The 19,522-nt window shown below is 51.1% G+C and overlaps 1 protein-coding gene across 1 annotated transcript in view; it reads left to right on the forward strand.

Moving 5' to 3' along the window:
* CFDP1 (craniofacial development protein 1) overlaps window positions 1-16,917 on the forward strand; it is a gene marked incomplete at its 5' end in the record, with an annotated part of 65,794 nt that extends 48,877 nt beyond the window's left edge. Inside the window, 2 exons of the mRNA XM_010017238.1 lie at window positions 10,119-10,277; window positions 16,183-16,917. Coding sequence (XP_010015540.1) covers window positions 10,119-10,277; window positions 16,183-16,273 — 250 coding nt within the window. The remainder of the gene's footprint in view (window positions 1-10,118; window positions 10,278-16,182) is intronic.
* Window positions 16,918-19,522: the final 2,605 nt, after the last annotated feature.

The following is a 19,522-nucleotide window of genomic DNA, read 5'->3' on the forward strand; positions in this document are numbered from 1 at the left end:
CTTCTGATAAGGGGACCTGCAGGCCAGGGGCACTGCCTGAGCCAGCTCCCTAAGAACTGATGTGCTTCTTGGTGAGCATGTCCTCCAAAGCCTGTAAAAGGAGATTCCAGCCCTTCAGAGAGGTGGCTGCAGACGCAGATGCTATGGGATGGGATCTGCATCAGGGAAGGCCACCTCTGGCAGGGCTGTGCACCTCTGCTCTTCCTGCTGCTCTCTGCCATTCGTGAGACAAAGCATCCCATCTCTCCCCTGCTCAGCAAATTTGCCTCTTGGTGTACATGGAGGCCTGAATTTGGTTTTATTACTGGAATAACTATAGAATCATAGAACAGTTTGGGCTGGAAGGGGCTTTAAGATCATCTAGTTCCAACCCCGCTGCCATGGGCAGCGACAACTCACACTAGACCGTGTTGCCATTTTGCCAAGGTTCTGTCCAGCCTGGCCTTCAGCATTGCCAGTGATGGAGCATTTACCACGTCTTTGGGCAACCTGTCCCAGTGCCTTACCACCCAGTGCCTCACACACAACTATGTTCGTGTGTGCAGTATTATTATGTATTTACAGCCAGGTTGTTCCTCAATTTGGGGAGCAGACTGGAGAAAAAGGTGGCACCATATCTATGCTGTCCTGGTTTTGAGCAAGGCAGCACTTAGGTCTGTTTTTCCAGCCTTGCACTTTGGAAAGGCCTGTCCAACACAATTTGTGACATGGAGATGAGCATGAAGTATTTGTATGTCTTGGAGAGTACACCAGAACACAAGTCACTAACTGGAATCCATGCTGGCACCCCATGGCATAATGCTCTGCCAGTCCCTTCCCCACCTGCTATGTGGGTTTTGTTGTTTGTAAGGTGGTGCTGTGACACTTATTTTCCTCCTGAAGGTGAGGTGCACTCTGCCAGAGCAAAGCAGCATCATGCAACTTGTAAAGTCACATCACAACTCACTGTGCTGGATTAATAACAAACCCAGCAATAAACCAGTCGCTGCAATACTGCTCTTTGGTGGGCCATTGCTCACTGATGCTGGGAGGTGGGACTGACGTGTTTTTTCCCCTGTGACAAATCTCTGTTTCTCCATGGGCTGTATTTAGGCACAAACACATCCAGAATCAACTGTGCTCATGACAAGCTCGGCCACTGCCTGCAGCAACCCTCACCAAGACAGCACCACACATGCATTTAGTCTGTCATACCTCCCCTTGCTCTCCACACTGATGGAAACTACATCGTCTTGGCCAGGCTTTGATTGCCAGGCTGCTGGGGTGTAGCAGTCTGGCTGTCCTGGCCTGGCAGTGCCTTTTGTCTCTGTCAAAATCTTTTCCCCACAGACTCTGGCTATGGGAAAGGAGAACTATCACTCTCGCTTCTCAAGAAGTTACACCTTCTCTTCCATATGTATATGACATGTTGCTTATTTTAACAATAGTTGTGCTTTGTTATATGATCCTGGATCACTGCCTCAGCTCAGTAGAGTCAGTGTCAAAGACTTCCTGAGAATAGAAACAAGTTGTAAACATCAGTGTTCATGTACGGACACTGTAAGGCTGTCCTGAGTCTTAGGAATATGGGGTGACATCAGAAGCTAGAAGGCCCTGGGGCTCAGCTTAGCTCCTCAGATTTTGCTGGCTTGCTTTGCAACAGTAGTGATGGCAAAGCCACCTGAGGTTAAATTGGGTTGGCAAGCCTGAACAGAAGCCCAAGAGTTAACTCATGCCATCAGCTCAAAACCCACATTTCCTTGTTTGTTTTAAGTACTTCTTGCTGGTGCTGCTACAGTCAGATCTGCCACTTTCTGCAGGGGTAACTGGATTCAGAGGATTTCACCAGGACCTGCTGACTGCCTCTTGTCAGTGAAGCCCCCTGTGCAGCAGCAGTAAGTCTGTTGGCAGGATTGCAGGTGGGGTAACTTTTGCCAGTGCACTTGTGTCTCTTGCTACCTTTGGATGTAGCAAGAGACACAAGTACCTAGCACTCTAGCCTTTGGACGTAGCAAGAGACACCTACGTACCTAGCATGTAGGTGCTAGGACATAGGTGTAGGATGAAGGTGCTCTGCAGCAGCACCAGATGGGGTTTGCCCCGGTCACGGCTGCTTTTGCATGGTGATTTAGTGCATGTCACTTTCCAGTGTGCAAGAAGCTCTGTGATCCTCACTACAAAGATCTGGGTTTATAACTGTGCCTCAGAAATCACTGTGCCTCAAAAATCACTGCGCCTCAAAAATCACTGCTACTTCTGGAGCCTTTCAGGCAGGTTCTTTGGTTTATACATGCTCTAGGGTGTAAATGCTGGGTATCTGCTACCAGCTCAGCAAGTGGAGCATATGCACAGGCACCACTACCTGAGTTGGCAGCAAGTTCCTTGGCCTGCACTGTCCTGGCCAGGCAGTTGGAACTGGGCTGTTCTCTCCCTGCCAGCCTGTCCTGTGTTCACACAGTGGTGAGCACTGTCCTCTGACTGGGATCACCACCACCCTGCCAGCCCTCCAGCAGCACCCACCCTGCTTTTGTCTGCATTTCCTCCTCACTTGCTTTTTGTTTTTTTTCCACCTGGGATTTCAGTGTTTGTTTGGCACTGGGGAGGCTTTCTTGTTTGTTATTTTTAACTACCTGCTGTGACAGGCCGGCTGAGAACAAGCTGGGTTGCTCTTTGCATCCAAGTGCCCATTCAGGAAACGATGCCAAGTAGTGGGGGAGAGGTGATAAAAAGGGAACATAATTAGGTTTTGCCTGGGAGATTTTTCTGTCCTTAGCCAGTTAAACAGGGTGAGGAATGGGAAGAGCTAGTTGGTTTTAGGGTCTGAAGAGGAAGACCTGTTCTGTTGTTTTAAGGAGGGTTTCTGCAAGCTGGCAATACCAGCCACCATCATTCTGCTGCTGCTTGCTCCGTCTTGCCTGACTGCCCTGACCTTGAGGAGCAGATAGCACCCTGATTCCCTTTCTGCCATGTGCCGCCCTTCCTCTCCCCCATCATTTTCACGCTTCTGTTAAGGAAGAGGGTCTGGAGAGGCTGGGGGTGAACAGCAGAGCTGGCACATGGGCCACCAGCCAGATCTCTGCATACATCCTCCTCGTGCAGTGTCTCTCACAGCTATGCAAGTTGTTGTTTGAATGAAAAGTTGAAATGAAAGTATTTAATGGCTGCAGGAGGTGCCCAGCTGGTTAGTTTGTATGAGAACCATTTCCTGCTGTTAAGGAAACTATTCAGCTTTACAGCAGTTTGTGGCAGGAATAGTTATTACTATTTACAAAACTTTGTGCTCTCCTCTTTGCTGAACGGCAGTTTCTCATCTGCCATCGAAGTGCTTGGGGTGACAGGAACAGAGCTGCTATTGCTGTGCTGGAAGGCAGTATCAGTCTGTCGACACGCTGGAGGGAAGAGATGGAATCCAGGGGGACCTGGACAGGCTTGAGAGGTGGGACCGTGCAGACCTCATGAAGTTCAACAAGGCCAGTTGTAACGTCCTGCAATGGGTCGGGGCAATCCCAAGCACAAACACAGGCTGCATGGGTAACAAATTGAGAGCAGCCCTGAGGAGAAGGACTTGGGGATGTTGGGTGATGAGAAGCTCCCCATGACCCAGCTTCAGTGTGCACTTGCGCCCAGAACCCCACCATGTGCTGGGCTGCATCCCCAGAGCATGAGCAGCAGATCAAGGGAGTAGGCTCTCCCCTTCTGCTCCTCTCTGGGGAGACCCCCCCCTGCAGTCCTGCCTCCAGCTCTGGGGCAACAACACAAGAGGGACATGGAGCTATTGCAGTGAGTCCAGAGGAGCCCATGGAGATGCTGCAAGGGCTGGAGCAGCTCTGCTTGGAGCCAGGCTGAGAGAGCTGGGCTTGTTCAGCCTGGAGAAGAGAAGGCTCCTTAAGGGAGACCTTAGAGCAGCTCCAGTGCCTAAAGGGGCTACAGGAAACCTGGAGATGGGCTTTCGACAAAAAGGGCCAGGAGAAGGGGGAATGGCTTTAAACTGACAGAGGAGAGATTGAGATTAGGCATTAAAAGGAAGTTCTTCCCTGTGAGGGTGGTGAGGCCCTGGCACAGATTGCCCAGAAAAGCTGTGGCTGCCCCATCCCTGGCAGTGTTCAAGGCCAGCTTGGATGGGGCTTGGAGCAACCTGCTCTAGTGGAAGGTGTCCCTGCCTGTGGCAGGGGGTTGGAACTGGATGAGCTTTAAGGTCCTTTCCAACCTAAACCAGTCGGGGATTCTACGAAACATCACAGGCTCCAGTGGGGAAGGGAGGTGGCAGGAGAGGGGCTGTAGGACAGCCAGGGCTTGATGATGAAGGTAGAACTTTCAGGTCTGCAAGGCCTGGGGTGCCATCTTTCTGCACTCAGTGACATTTACTCACCAGCATCCTATTCTGCTAGTGGGATCTGATGTACCACTGCCTTGCAGGGAGCCAGCAGAGAAACGTTATGTGTTACAGCTGACGTTTGAGTTGTGTTACTCTGCTTGAAGATTTGCAAAGCTGTTCACCCGTGCTGAAGAAGACCTGCAAGCAGATGCCTTCAGCTTGTCCTCTTATGCCAGACACTGGCAGCAGCCTTGCCTGTTGCAATGGTCTCATCATCTAATGCACAAAAAAATTGCCCATCCTTGTTCTGAACCTCCTTGAAAGTGGATTTTTTTTTAGCCTGTACTTGTAACCTGCAATTTTGATGGTAAAGGTGATTTCTTTGATAAGCTGTGTACAGAGGCTGGGGCAGGAGATACAGGGTCTTGCCTGGTGTCGCAAGATTTCCTTCTGATGAAATCATGTCACCTCTGTGAGTCCAGAGTTATTTCTGCAAAAAGAAAGGTTGCTTCGCAGTGCCTCATGGAGAGTCACCAGATGCTTTGGATGTATGCTGGAAGGTGGTACAGTGCCCAGCACCAAACTCTCTCCTCTGGGAGGTGCAAATCCTGCAGTGAGGCCAGAGAAGATGCCCCACTCTTACAAATTGAGCTCTTAAAAGTATTGATAGAAGACAGAAGTAGGACCTTCCTGCTACAGCAGTTGTCCTCCACAAGGAGGAAGATACAAGACAGATGGAGAAGCACTGCAGGTTTTGTGGTTTCCAAACTTCCATGGAGCCAGCAGAAACAGAACAGCAGAGGGTTTGTGATCCTCAAGGGTGGAGGTCAGGCTGGAGCTGTGAATGCTGCTGGCTCCCTGATCAGCACATGAGTACCTGTCCTGTGGGCACCCTTTGCTTATTGGAGTTGGACAGCATGAACTGTCACAGCTACTCCTGCCATCTGCTGCTGGTCCCTGCCTGCTTCTGACTATCAGCTTGGTCTTTTGTGGCCAACTGATGCTGCTTCAGCTGCTAAACTGTCTCCGTGGGTACTTCCCCCACTGGTACTCTTCAACTGCTGCAGCATGGGTGTTGTGAATGGCAGAGGCTGTTTGTGAAGACACACGAGATCTGCTGTGTCAAGGGAAATGTGAGGGCAAACAGGGGGAACAGCACAGAAGGACCAGTGCAAAGCTCTGCCTTTATGTAGCAATAATCATCTGCATGGATCAAGGAAGGAAATAACTGGCTTGGCAGCAGCAGAGCTCACAGATAGCTCAGTGATTCACAGGCTCAACATGAGTCAATGCTGTCACACGGTTGTGAAAAGGCACATGTCATAGGAGGCCATGTAAGGAGTTGCATGCTTCCCAAGGTATCTGAAGTATTCCTCCTGCTCCCACTGCCGGTAAAGCCATGGCTTGGGGCCCTTTCTTTCCCATTTTGGATGCTGTATTTCGAGGAAGATGTGGGCCAACAGCAGAGAGTTCGGGGAGAGCAGCAAGAGTGGTCAGAGGGCTGGAAACTATGAGGAATGAGAAAAGCTGGGATTGTTTAGTCTGGTGAGGAGCAAGCTGAGCAAGGGGGGAGATAGGAAAAGCTTTCAAAGACATAAAAGGCTGCTGCAAAAAGTGAGGGAATGAGCTGTTCTTAGTAGCTACTAGGAAGAAGATAACCAGTCATAGGCTGAGCAAGGAAATTTAGTCATTGCAGAAAACTTAACATAAGTGAAAGGCTGACAAAGTCCTGAAACCTCTACTGCGTGTAGGGTTGGTGTCAGGAGGCCTTCAGAGCACCTATCTCTGGAACTCGTTTTGCTTTGGCTGGCAGGATGCGCTACGAGACCTTTGTAGCCCTGTCTTCCTATTGCTTGAAGATTATTTTATAAAGCCTGTGATGAAGTCTGCCTCCTTGGAGGCAGGCATGCATTTCCTAGACGCTGCCAACCTTACAAGACAGCAGGGATTATATGTGACAGTGACACTTTATCATTGGTATAGCAGCCATTTTCCAAGGTCCTGGTTGGGCTGCAGGCTCATTGTTAAGGACAGAAACACAGAGTGTGTTCGGATATGCTGGGAGAGCAAGGGAGCCCTTGGCTTCCTGCTTGTCCCTGTGTGCAACCACACCAGGTGACACACAGACATGGTCTTTGTCGTGAAGACATTAGATGGGTGCAAGGGAGTCCCTCCACCAAGGCAGAGCTCCCCAGCATGTTGATTTATTGGCTCACGTGCTGACTTTGGCTATGCTTTTTAGTCGTGGAAAGGAAGAGCTTGTCTTTGTGTCCTAAATGGGTGATTGTCCTGATCCTCATCCCTGGGATCCATTATGTCTTCGCAAATTACTTTCTCTCTTTTAAATACCTTAGTGATTAAAGATGCCACAGCAGATACCCTTAATGAGTACAAAAAGGGTAATAATTCCTCCTGTTGGCACTGAATGCAATTAATCAGGCCCCTTTACTTGCTTTTTAAATGGATGAGGCAGTTAAGGCCAAGCAAGTTTTTAATTGGACTTTAATGTTTCTCATTTACTTCATTTTGGCACAAGAGTAATTCCCACCCTCAAGTTTGCTGCTGGGTTTTTTCAGGGTGATGAAAGGCTCAGCATGGCGAGAAGACTCAGCAGCAGACTCGAACGTGTCCTTCAGCCAGTGCCTGACCTCATCTCATTACCTGGCCCAGGCCTAGTCCTGCTGCAAACAGCACATGACCAAGAGTTGTTGGGGCAGGAGTAGAGCTGAGTCATTCAGCCCAGGGCCCATCTCCAGCATGGAGCTGACACCAGATATTAGCAGTGTTTTTGGAATAGTGATCAACACAACCGTGTGACATAGCCTGCCCTTTTTGGTCAGGTTCCCTTGCCTTGAAGGAACTGTTGACTTGCAAGTATTCTTGTGGCTATCTGGAAGCATTTGGTGGAGGTCCATGTTCGTAACCTAGACTCTGTAGCTTCAAACATGGGATGAATTGTCTCTTTTAAAGTGTGGTCCTGAGACCCATGGCCAGGAGGAGATACAGAGGCCTTGAGCACTGTTACAGATGTGTGCATGTAGACGTTAATTTATGCCAGGAATTACCATGGAAGAAAAGGTGTGTGACAAGCATGCAGCCTGTAGCTCCAGCTCCCTGCTGTGAAGCCAGCACCACTGCTGCTTCCACCTCTGGCCATGAACCATCTTGCCTTTGGTTTCCTTCTCTCCTGTATATCCTCCACTCTGGTTTGGGGACAGCAGTTGCCTGTAAGCATGTCCCAGTCTGTGTTTCATGCAGGGACATGTGTGGCAGCCCAGCCTGGCTGATTGGCCCCTGTCCCAACTTGGCTCTTCCTCTTGGCAGATGGCAGCCCGAGGAGCAGAAGAAAAGGCATCAGTCTCAGCATGTGTGAGCCTGCCTCTGCGCCTGCTTGTCACTCTTCAGGGCAGGCATTTCTCTAACATCCAGGAGAGATCTTGAAACAGCTTCAAGTGGGTTTTCCAGGTGTGTGCTGTGTCTTATGCACCGACAGGCCTGTCTCTGGTACAGCTGTATGGTTGGCTGTAGGCTTCCACCTGCAGAAGAGTTGGTGGATGCAGGTGAGATGTTGAGATGGCTTTCATGCCATTGGGGTTCTCTGCCCAAAAAAACACTTATGAGACTTCTAGGGACAAGGGACAACACCCTCCACTTCTGCACCTCTGCTTCTCCCACTTCAAGGTTGGCAAAATTGTAAGCACAAGTGTGTCTGAAAAGTTAAGTGCATTCAGAGAAATGCGTTATTGAATACCTTCCTTGTGTTAATTTAAACACCTTCAGCCTGCCAGGCTTGGACAGGCTTGGACAGCTGGATCAGCCCTAGCACTTCTTTACATCTGTCTCAGGGCATCTTTACTTTTAAGTCTCATCCTAAACCCCAAGTCCTTCCAGTAAGGAGCTGCTGTGCACAAGCACCAGGCTCTGCCGTCCAGGTGACTGCTCAGCAGGGAATACCACAGGGGATGCTTGCCTGATACTTTGTTTGATTTTGCCTTCTTCCTTGTCATATCTCCTCTCCTCCCACTCCCTCCCAACATGAACATACATCTGACGCTGGGCTTGGTGGTTGTGCAAGGCTCTTGTATAGTCCTGGATGACCAGATGTGGGAACCGAATCTCTCCTGTGTTACCTTGTGCTGGGAAGATCTTTGCACGTTTTGCCCCCCTTGCATCACTTTCCTGCTACCTGCAGATAAGGATACTTGAAGCCATCATGTCTCAAAAGGAAAGGGAGAATCGGAGGCTGAGTGAGGATCAAGGTTTTATTGCATGATCATGATGTGAAGGGCTGTAAACATCTTGATGAAACATTCAGAGATAAAAGTGCACCCAGGTCTCTCTGTGTCCCTGCAGAGTGAAAAGTGCTGGCTGGCACTGCAGTGGGCAGGGACTGGAAGAGAGAAGAAAGCCAGGTCCTAGGCTATTTCTGCTCCTCTGGCTGGGCATATGAGGAGGGGCAAGTATCTTCGTCCAGGGGCTATAGAGCCTGCCAAGATGCCCTTAATCTGGGGTTTGTAGCCCAAGTATATCTCTTATCAGGCAGCTGCAACCCCAAGTGACTATGGGCAGCCATTCTTGCATTGAGAATCTTCTGGCTGAGGCTTTAAAAGACGCCATTTTCTTTGATTTAATTCCATATAAACTACAGAATTATTTTCCTTTAGAGGCTTGCAAATTATGGAAGCATAAACCATGCTAATGATCCAATAAGGACAGCTTTGGATATGTTCCCAAGAACAGCTACCTCTGGGCAGGACTGTGCTTGGAGAGTACTGATGGAGAGCAGTCTGCCGTGCTCACCTGGCTGCCTTCCCTTCTGTAGGCCCCCCTCCCCAAATTCCTCCATCTCTCAGGAACGAGAATCATTTCCTCTCCGGCATCTTGCAGAGGGAAAGGCCCTGCAGACCTGAAGTTATCTCTGGAATGTGTGTAAACACTGAGTTCAATGGGATGCTGTTTGCCCCCCTCTCCTGGGGGAGTTTACGAAGGGTTAATACCAGTTTGTTTTACCAGTTCCTAGCCCTGGGAATTGTCTTCCTTAGAGGACAACCTGGCTGACCTGAGTCCCCGTGTGTGCATTTCCCAGCATAAAGAGGAGATTTGGAGGCCCTGCCACATGGGTAGGATTTCAGTACTCTAGAAGCAAGGAGATGAAAGACCAAGATGGTCTCCTGCTAAACAGGGAGCTAGGAGATGGTAATTCAGATGTAAAGTCATTATGGTGTATGATCATGTTATTAATGAGGCCCACCTGGGCTCCAAAGTACTGTTAAATTTAGAATAAGCAGCAGCAGCAACCTGAACCTAAAGCTAGACAAAATTAAGTTCAAAACAGATGCATTAATACTAACAAAATGGTTAATTCATAGATGTGTTGTCAGTGCTGGTGACGCACTGAGGCTGGATCCCTTCCAGAAAACAACACTTTAAACTGAAAACAATGAGCTGGGCTTAGCACGGAGGTGATCAGTGGAATGGCTTGGCCTGGTATATACAAGGGGTCAAACTAGATGATTTAATGATCTCTTTTGGCCTGAAAGCTTTCTGTTCTCTTAAGAAGATAAATGAAAAAGCCCTTTTACAAAAAGCAAGCACTTGAGATATGTGTCTAATGAACTCTGCTGCTTCCAGGGGAACGGGGGAGCAGGATCTCCAGGAAGCATGACCTTGCTGCCTCCAGGCTGCCTGAAATTGGTGTCCATCTGTTTAGCAGCAGTTGCTCACCACCATCAAGGTCACCACTCTCACGCGTGACATTCTTCAGGTCCGTTTTAATTGCTCTCTCCCTGCTTTTAAGTGACATTTGCTCCCTTATCTCCATTAGGGTGAAGAGGCCAAGTGGTATGAGCAGCCTCCTGGGGAAAATTGGCTCCAAAAAGCAGAAGATGAGCACACTGGAGAAATCTAAACTGGACTGGGAGAACTTCAAGGAGGAGGAGGGGATTGTGGAGGAGCTGGCAATCCATAATCGAGGGAAAGATGGGTAAGAGGCCTAATAGTAGTCCAGCATTTCCCACCACTTCCTATATCACTTGCTACAGAGAGAGTTCAGCAAATCTGTGAGATTTACCAAAGATTTATTCTTGGGATATATAAAAGCAGTAGCTGCTCTAGGTATCACAGGGAGACAGGTAAGCCTGCAACCACCTATCACTCTGCTAACAAACTGGTGAGTTCTTTCAAACTTAAACAGGGGAAATTTAGGTTAGATGTAAGGAACAAATTCTTTATTGTGACAGTGGTGAGACACTGGAACAGGCTGCCCAAGGAAGTCAATAATGCTCCATCCCTGGCAGTGTTCAGTGTCAGGTTGGATGGGGTCTTGAGCAACCTGATCTAGTGGAAGGAGTACCTGCCCGTGGCAGGGAGCTGGAACTAGGTGATCTTAAGATCCTTTCCAACCCATGTCCAGCTAAAGTAGAGTCTGATTGTGCTTTATCTTCTTTTTTGCTAGTAGCACATTTACAGCAGGAACCGGTCTAACACAGCATTCCCATGAGGAAACACAATTGCCTTTGCCCTGTCTCAAACTGGGAAGTATGTTCTTTGTTCCATTCTTCAAGTGACACATTCCAGCTGCCTCTGTCCTCCCTCCTCCTCCAAACGCAGAACAGCTGGCAAGGTGCATTAAAGATTATGGCAGCACTGGGTGTTGATTGTGTGCATCAAGCAATGTTCACTCCAATGAAGTTAATGGAGGTATCGTAAAAGTAAATGGTGATGCTGTAAATAAAACAGACAGCTAATAACATGCACTGCAGGGAAGGGTAATAAGATCAGAAGTGGTGTTTCCACTACAGCTGCTTTGCTAAGCTCTGGTAAAAGATAACTGGCTTAGTGGACAGCTCATAAAACGTATTTTTATTTTAAGCTGTTCTTTTACTCTGCAGAAAAATCTCAGAGCTTCTGCATTCCAACACATTGGAGTTTATATTTCAAATAGGTACTTTCTAATTGCTGTGTTTTTTCAGTTTGGTCTTGAACCCTTCCACAACACCCTTACTCCATCAGATCTGCCCTGATGGGTTTCTGAACTCTTCCCTTGCACAAATAGAGCAATTCATTAGGAGTGCTGGAGGGGGTCTGGTGTTCCTGAGACATCCCCCAAATCCAAGTTGTTGAGCGATTTACATCATGAACAGGTGTGGCAGAGCACCAGATCACTGCTGATGCTGTCTGCAGCATGGCTGACACTGCGGTCAGAGCCCCATACACAAGGCCCCATTGACATGGCCCATGCCAGGAGTCTGGAGGCAGAGCCAGGCCGTGTACCAGACTCTGAGATGGAGGAGGAAGATGGGCTCTCACAAAGCAGCCTGCAAAAAGCAGGGTCCTGTTTCTGTCTGTGGCACCTGGCTGGCTTGTCCCGATGGGATGTGGAGTAAGAATTTGCCCTGTGCAGATGTCCTCTGTGGGTGCCAAATGTGGTAACAACAGCTTTGCGCCTTCACTGCTCTGGATTGGGCTGATGGTGGTAGTACTGTCATTAAAAGCCAGACCATCTCCTTCGAAGTGTTGGGACACACCATTTCTTTCCGCAGCCAGTGGAATCAGCCTGCATTAGGGTCCGTGACCCTCAGCTGGACTGTACACACCCCAGACAAGCCAGTCTGCCCTGCATGAGTGTTTTGTGGCATCTCTTGTTTGTTCAAACCCAGTATATTGACCTTCCCTGGGCAGAGCTGTTTCCTTTCCCACTCCATACAAGCAGGACAGCTTGATTTTCACATCTAACAAACCTTTCTGGAGACACTGACATAATGAAGGCTGAAGAAGGGATCAGCATGTTGAAAAGATGAGCAAAGCAGAGCAGCAATTTTAAAGACCATCTGTAAGCCTGGACAGCTTTAGGTTTTGCTGCCTGTCATCCCAGGCTAGAAAATCTGCTGGGCTTTATTGTTAAGCAGGTTTTGTCATTAAACTAATGAGAAACATTTGAGATGTGCTAATTTTAGCCACTCTTTATGAATCTATTTGCGCCAGTCAGGCATGTAATGTGAGGGGATCAACTGAGTACCTGCTCACTATGAATTACTTCCACCTTCAAGGTGTGCTGCACAGTTACAGAGCAGCCAGCCTGCTCGGGGGGCAGAGCACACAGACACCACTGCTGCCTGCTTCAGGTCACTTTTCAGGAAAGCCTATTGTCCCTTCCACAGCCACCTCTTCTCCTCTAATAACATAGGCTCTTCTCAGCCTTCAGTGAGCAATCATTTACCTATCTCTATAAAAACTGTAATGAGCTGTTGTTAACCCTTCAACCCAGGCAGGAGGGAGCGGGCACTGCCTTTAATCCCTGAAATGCATTAGAAACCTCTGTCCTGCTTTGTAACTAACCGTCTGCCTGACCACAACAACCACAACCTGCTCCTGGAGCTGTCTGCCAGATGCCACGCATGCCTGCACAGTACAGGGATGATCCATGCATGTCTTGAGGAACACAAGAGGCATTTATTTTTTGCTCAGAAGGGAAGGCAGGCTGAATTTCTTTTTTCTGGTAGCCTTGCAGAAGTTGCTATTCACAGCCCAGAGCTCCTTGTGCCTCGGACATTCTAGAACCTTCTCTGGGGCCATGGCATGTTTCTGCTGCTGCTGCTGCTTATCAGCCAGCTGCAACCTGGCCCCAGATTCCAGAGGCAGAAGGAATGTGTGCTGCCTCATGGCAGTGTCCACCTCGGCCTCTGATTTTCCACCCCTCTTATCAATCACCAGCCACATACAGTGATTTGCATTGCCCCTGCAGCAGGATCCGGGTTTGTGCAGGTTGTGTCAGATCCTGAGGCCTGTCCTGGATTTGACAGGAGGGTGAAGTAAGGAGCAGAGGCAGCTGTCCCCTTTGCTTTTGATCTCTCTGATGAGCTTTATAAATGGAAATCTGGAGTGGCCTCTTAATTGGGCCACCTTTGTAGGGCAGGCCCAGTGGGGAGCAGCTCTGGGCCAGCCCTGTGTGCTCGTGGGTGCCTGGCAGGGGAGAGGCAGCATCAGAGAAACTCTTCCCAGAGCAGTTTGCAGCTGTCCTTGTTAGGAGGGACAGCCTCTTCTCCCCACAAATTCACCTTTCTCCACTGTGGATCAAGCTGCCCTGTTTCCACACAGGCTGATAATTTACAGGAAACTATTGATTCAGGTAGCAAAGGTTGTTTAGACAAGCACAGGACGGGTGTTTGTGCCTCACTCGTGCTCATTACACTGCCATTTGGCACGGCCTTGCTGTCGGTTGCACGGAGCCAGGCTGGGAAACGGCGGTGGACCTGCAGCTCGGGCGCAGGGTTTAGGGTGCAGAGGGTGCTTGTGCCACCCTTGCAGAGCTGCTGCTTCCCTGCTTGTGTCCATCAGCACCTTCAGCCTCTGTGTGCATGCTGTACAGCCAGCTGGACTTGTTCCCAGACTGCCAGCCCCATAAACCCCTGTGTATGGACAGGCAGTGCCCTGCAGGGTCTGCTCCAGCCCCTACGGTGCTATTCAGTGGCTGGCCAAGGACAACGCCACAGGGTAACCTCCTCCATGCAGAGCACTGCTGTGGCAGTGAGACTGCATTCCTGGTTCAGGATCCGTATCCATCCTGCAGGAGCCAGTCGCTGCCCACCAGAGACACAGCAGCCAAGGAGGAGGAGGAAGAGGAAGGCACTGACCTCTTGCTGGGGTTGGGAGAAGGGTGTTGCAGAGGGGTTTGAGGAGCTTCAAATTCAGTAGCTCGGGGTGTTGGTGCCCAAGCAGTCAGGATGTTCCCAGGTTGCCAGTAGAAATCCCTGTCCCTTGCCTTCCCGGCTGTGGTCGTGGTTGGTGTTCAGTGGCAGAGGAGGAGGAAAACCACACACCCAGCAATATGACACACCAATATCCAATGTGACCCCTCCGACTTCCTTCCTGTGGCCTCTCCAAGCCCGGCCCCACCTCCCTGCTTGTGGGGATGAAGGGAAGCAACACTCCCCTGCCTGCCTTTCCTGAATCAGCATGGGGAGGGAGCCTTGGTGCTCAGCCCAACTCTGACAGTGAGTGGGGCAAAAAAATACCTCCTCACAGCCAGCACATCATCTGCATTACACTATACCCCTGCCCTCACACAGCAGAGATGAGCTGACCCAGTTGTGTTAGCTGCGATGGGGCATAGGGTGACAGCAGGGATGCACAGGGTTGTTCATCTGCTCAGGGGAATCATTTGCTGGTTAATTTGGATTAATTCATTTCCAGTGATGCCTGGGTGGGCAGGAGTGTCAGAGCTGTCTCTTACAGCAAGGGCGAAGACACTCTGGTGCTGGAGCACATTCGGTGCTGGCTCAATAGATGTAACATCAAGCAGAGACCTCATCACCAAAGGTAGTGGAGCCCTTCTGTCCTAGAGGGACCGCTGCTGGTGGTGGGAAGAGGCTTCAGCCTTCCCATGCAGGTGGGTCTTAGGCACATCTGTGCACACTGCCAGCCACCCTGGAGCCTGGAAAATCTGCAGAGATGATCATCTTCCCTGCAGCCTTCAGTCTTGCTTTCAAGTAGTGGGGTTCTCTGGTTAGCAGGCACCAGCTGCAGGAAAAGCAGTGACCAGCACAGAGAAGCCAAACGCGTGGAGCATAATGACCTTGTCATGACGGCCAAGTGCTTGCTGCCCTGGAACAAATGCAAAACAATTGTGATGATTCAATTACAGCTCCTGTTTTGAATTGCAATTTCGCTCCCTCTGTAGGTTAATTAGTAGCACAGCCCCGGGCTGTCTGTGGCAAGGGTTTCAGCAAAGTACATTAAAATTCATCTGCATGCCATTAATGAGCGGTAAGGTGCTTTTCCACATGCAGGCGTGCTTGCCTTCTTCCTTGAAGCACTCAGGTGCTGTGCTGAGAGGGAGAAGTAAATGCTCAGCAGTGGTTAGGAGCTGGTCTGTGGCAGGGAAACCCCTGGCCTGAATCACTGAGCTGCTGCAGGCTTGCTGGGTGATGTTTGTGTCTCTAATGTTCCCTGTGCCCATTACCGGCTTGTACTGTGGCTTGTGCTGCTGTGGCTCGGTTTGAGATGCTTTACAGGGTCACCTGGGCACGAAGGAGGAGCATCAGAGCTGCCTCTCTGCCAAGGACCTGCTCTGAGCCCGTTCAAGTTGTTTGTGAAGGACATACTGTGTCCAGTTCTGGGACCCCCAACACAAGAACAATGTGGGCCTGTTGGAATGAGTCCAGAGGAGGCCACAGACATACTGCAAGGGCTGGAGCCACGCTGAGAGAGCTGGGCTTGTTCAGCCTGGAGAAGAGAAGGCTCCTTAAGGGGAGACTTTAGAGCAGCTTCCAGTACCTAAAGGGGCTACAAGAAACCTGGAGACGGGCTTTGGACAAGGGCCTGTAGGGACAGGACAAGGGGGAATGGCTTTAACCATTGACATGACAGAGGGGAGATTAAGATGAGTCTTAGGCAGAAGTTCTTCCCTGTGAGGGTGGTGAGGCCCTGGCACAGGCTGCCCAGAGAAGCTATGGCTGCCCCATCCCTGGCAGTGTTAAAGGCCAGGTTGAACAGGGCTTGGAGCAGCCTGGTCTAGTGGAAGGTGTCCCTGCCCATGGCAGGGGGTTGGAACTGGGTGAGTTTTAAGGTCCCTTCCAACCCAAACCATTCTAGGGTTCTGTGATTTCTCAGCCACTAGAGGAACCAGAAGCAGCCAGTCTGTATCTCCAGCCTGCAAGATCCCTTCACCCCAGACCTCTGCGAGTTCATAAGGAGACACCCAACAGGCCACAGAGCAGTTCTGGTGTCTGTGGGAAACACTCAGTGCAGTGATCAACTCATGGAGAGACAGTGAGGGAAGCAGATGATGCCTTCCCTCCCTGCTCCTAGCTTTGAGTCAGCTACACCCCCAAGCCGGGGACAGCGCTGGCTGCTACAGGCACTACTTAACAGCCTCTGCCTCCCTGCAGGTACATCGAGAGGAAAGCATTCCTGGAGCGTGTGGATCACAGGCAGTTTGAAATCGAACGTGATCTCAGACTGAGCAGGATGAAGCCCTAAGTGCTGTGTATGGCTGCAGGGGATCCTGCTCCCTTCTGTGCCCGAGTGCTGGCTGGGGGCTGCCAGCCACCGCTGGACCACCGAGCACGGAAACGTTCTCTACCCAAGACTCAGCCTGTATGGCTCAATGTACAGGCTTTTCCTTTTACTGCAATAGTTTGGGGAGGGTATTTGTCAGTGGGCAGGGGGCACTTTGAGGGTTAAATGGCCCAGAAGGTGATAGAAGTACGTGATTCTGCCAGCAGCTTTCCATGGAGAAGATATGGTGGCACCCATCCTTTGCCAGCCCTAGCTGCTTCTGGCAGTAGGAGGAACCACCAAGGCTAGGAGGGTGCTGGAATATTCAGCTCTGAGAGTGGAGCTGCAGGGAGGTTTAATGGGTGCTGTGCATACACAAGATGTATGCTAGAGCCCTTCTCCCCGCCCTGCCAGCCCCACAGCCTCTCTGCCCCACCACGCTGTGCTCTTGCCCGGGCAAAGCCGAACTGTCTCTACTTGCTTGTGGGGTCTGATGATGCTGTGGAGGGGTTAAGCAAGCCGATGAAGAAATCCTTCCTTGTTCATGCTGTCAAGAAGATGGGAGCAGCTGCAGCAGGCAGGATGGGCCAGGATCTGAGCATTCACATGAATAAAGTATTCCACCCTGACACTCGTGCATGCTGGTTTATGTGGCTTGTGCAGGAAGCAGAGGACAGAGAAATTAACAGTTGCATACAGTAAGGAGTGTGATAGTGATAGTGAAAATCCCTGCTCAGAGGTGGGATTAAATCCCTAGAAATGGGGGTTGATGGGGACAACGTAGTTGTACTGTAATGACGCTGCAGGAGTGAGGAATCTCCCACAGCACAGCCACAGAGGGACATTCAGTGAGTGAATGTCCCTCCTGCCTGGGAAGGCAGACAAAGGCACCTGGGTGTGGAGCAGATGGAGCTGGAGGCCAGCAATACACCGTCATCTTGCCGTCCCTCTGGTCTGGAGCTGAGTTTAGCAGTTCCCAGTGTTTGTCCAGTACAGGTCCTTGGAGTAGAGGTACCTTTCCCCATGGGATGCTAGGAGCCTGCTTGGTGGGCAGCCTGTGCTGGTGCTGTGCCAGGGGGAAAAGCAACACCAGCCCCATCCTTCCTGCTAACAGAGTGAGCGATGCTGCACTGGACCCTTGCCCACAGTGCTGAGCATGGTCTCAGCTTTGGGCTCATGTGTCAGCTGCTGAGTCAGCCCTTGCTCTGTGACCATGTTGCAGGATAGATGAGAACAAAACACCATGTGCTGGGGGGAGCCGCAGTGTGTTCTGTACAGAATCAGCTGTTACAGACCTGCTTCAACGAGCCTGAAATTGGACACAAAACAAGGCGGTGATGACATGTTTTTGTCTCCAAATGCTCCCAAACCAGTTGCTGCTTTGGTTCTGGTTGCAAAAATAACTGGAGTCCCCATCCAGGGCACTGTTGTGGGGAGGTTTCAGCTCAGCTCTCCTGGCTGGCAGATGCAACAGGGAAACCTCTGGAGAACTCAGAGGCACCAAAGGCAGCCCCACTCTTAAAAGCCTTAAAGAGCTCCAGGCTGGGTCCAGAGAGGGCCCTGCAGCAGCAGTGGGCTCTGGGTGGCTTGGGGGGATGGCTTTGGATTTCCACACACACTAACAGTGTGTTTATGGGATCCAGGCAGCGCAGCCTCCGTGGGCACGCTGGTAAACTGGGAAAATGAGTGACCCCCAGTTCACAGGACCCTGCCTGCCAGCCCCAGCTCTGCTCTCCAGAAACTCTCCAGCCTCTCTTCTCTGGGGTTTTGCTTTCTCTTCAGCTGAACAAATGTGGAAAATTTTAAAGTCTTGGAAGCAACCTGACCTGCTGGAAAAGCGCAGATCCATGGCAGTGGCCAAGAGCCTCGGCTCCCCTCTCTGCTGGGCTCCCACTCCCAGAATCCTGGAGGTGAGCCAGGCTGCGGTACCAGCTCCTGGCCCAGCAAGCTGGGACGGGCTCTGTGGGACAGCCAGAGGCAGCTTCAGCCTGGGGCTGATTCCTGGCTTCCTCTGCGTGTGCTCCCGAGTGTCCCACGTTTTTGCTTGATTGGATCATGTATTCATTGCCTCTCTTTCCTGAAGACGAGGAGTGATTTACAGGTCTCCAGAAAACACAGCTTGGCTGCTTAGGAAGGAAAAACAGAAATCCAACCCCCACCCCCCCCAGCTTGCTCTTTCCATTCCCAGCCGCCTTCCCACGAAGGGGGGTGGCCCCGGTCCTGGCCAGCCCTCAGCATCCCCCTCAGCCTAGAAGGAGCAAAGCTCCCAGGAGATGCAGCTCCTTCTTCTGAGATGTTCCCACCTTGAGCCATCCTCTGCAGTAAGCTGATGTGTCCTCTGTGGGACAGAACCCACCCGGGGCATTTGCTAGGGATAACTCTGGCACTACAAGGAGTCCCTCATGGCCCCGAGCATCACCTCGCCCTGAGGAGCTCCCCCTTCCCTGCCTGCCTGAAGGGGCCCCTTGTGTGGCTGGGCCCCAGACAAGGCAATGATTGTGTCTGTGTGCCCCGTCAGTCAGGGGCCATGCTCCAGAGAGCAGTGAAACCGTTATGGAGCTGTTCAGTGGGGTTTGGGGAGGCTGCCCAAGGGAGCCTGCTACAGGGCAGGGAATGGTATGCATTTACAGCTGCTGAGGTGGCAGGGATGCAGGAACATATGCCTGGCTCTCAAAGGGCATCCCATAGGGCCCTGCCGGGCCATCCCCAGGCCTGCTGTGGGCTTCTGGGCTGGCCAGGCTGCCATGGGGCAAAGCGTGGCTGGCCTCAAGAGGCATCTGCCTGCTGTGGGACAGCAGTTCCCCATGGGGACCTGGTGCTGGGAAGGGCTGGTGAAGCTGGGGGCACCACATCCTCCTCCCCAAGTTGCTGCTTTCAGCCTCTCCCACCTCTTTTCCCTGCAGCGATGACCCATCCAGCAGCATAGTGTGGCTGCAGTGAGTTCAGGACTAACGGGGAGTAACAGGGTGGTTTGTGGGTCTCCCACTCATCTGAGGGTCCCCATTCGCGGCATTCTCACATACTGGTGGGTGCTGGCACTGGTTAAAGTTCAGCTGGCAGCGGTGGCACAGCCCAGCCCTCACCAGGGAATGAACAGGGAGATGAACAGAGCCGCTACTGTTGGGTCAGCCTGAGGCCCACGCTCCACCTCAGCATTTCAAGAGATGAGGGGTGCCCTGCCATCCTGCTCTCACCATCCTGCTCCCTGGAAAGCCAAAGCGGTCTCTGCAG

Source organism: Nestor notabilis, unplaced genomic scaffold (assembly GCF_000696875.1).
Source record: "Nestor notabilis isolate BGI_N333 unplaced genomic scaffold, ASM69687v1 scaffold10416, whole genome shotgun sequence".
NCBI lineage: Eukaryota > Metazoa > Chordata > Aves > Psittaciformes > Psittacidae > Nestor > Nestor notabilis.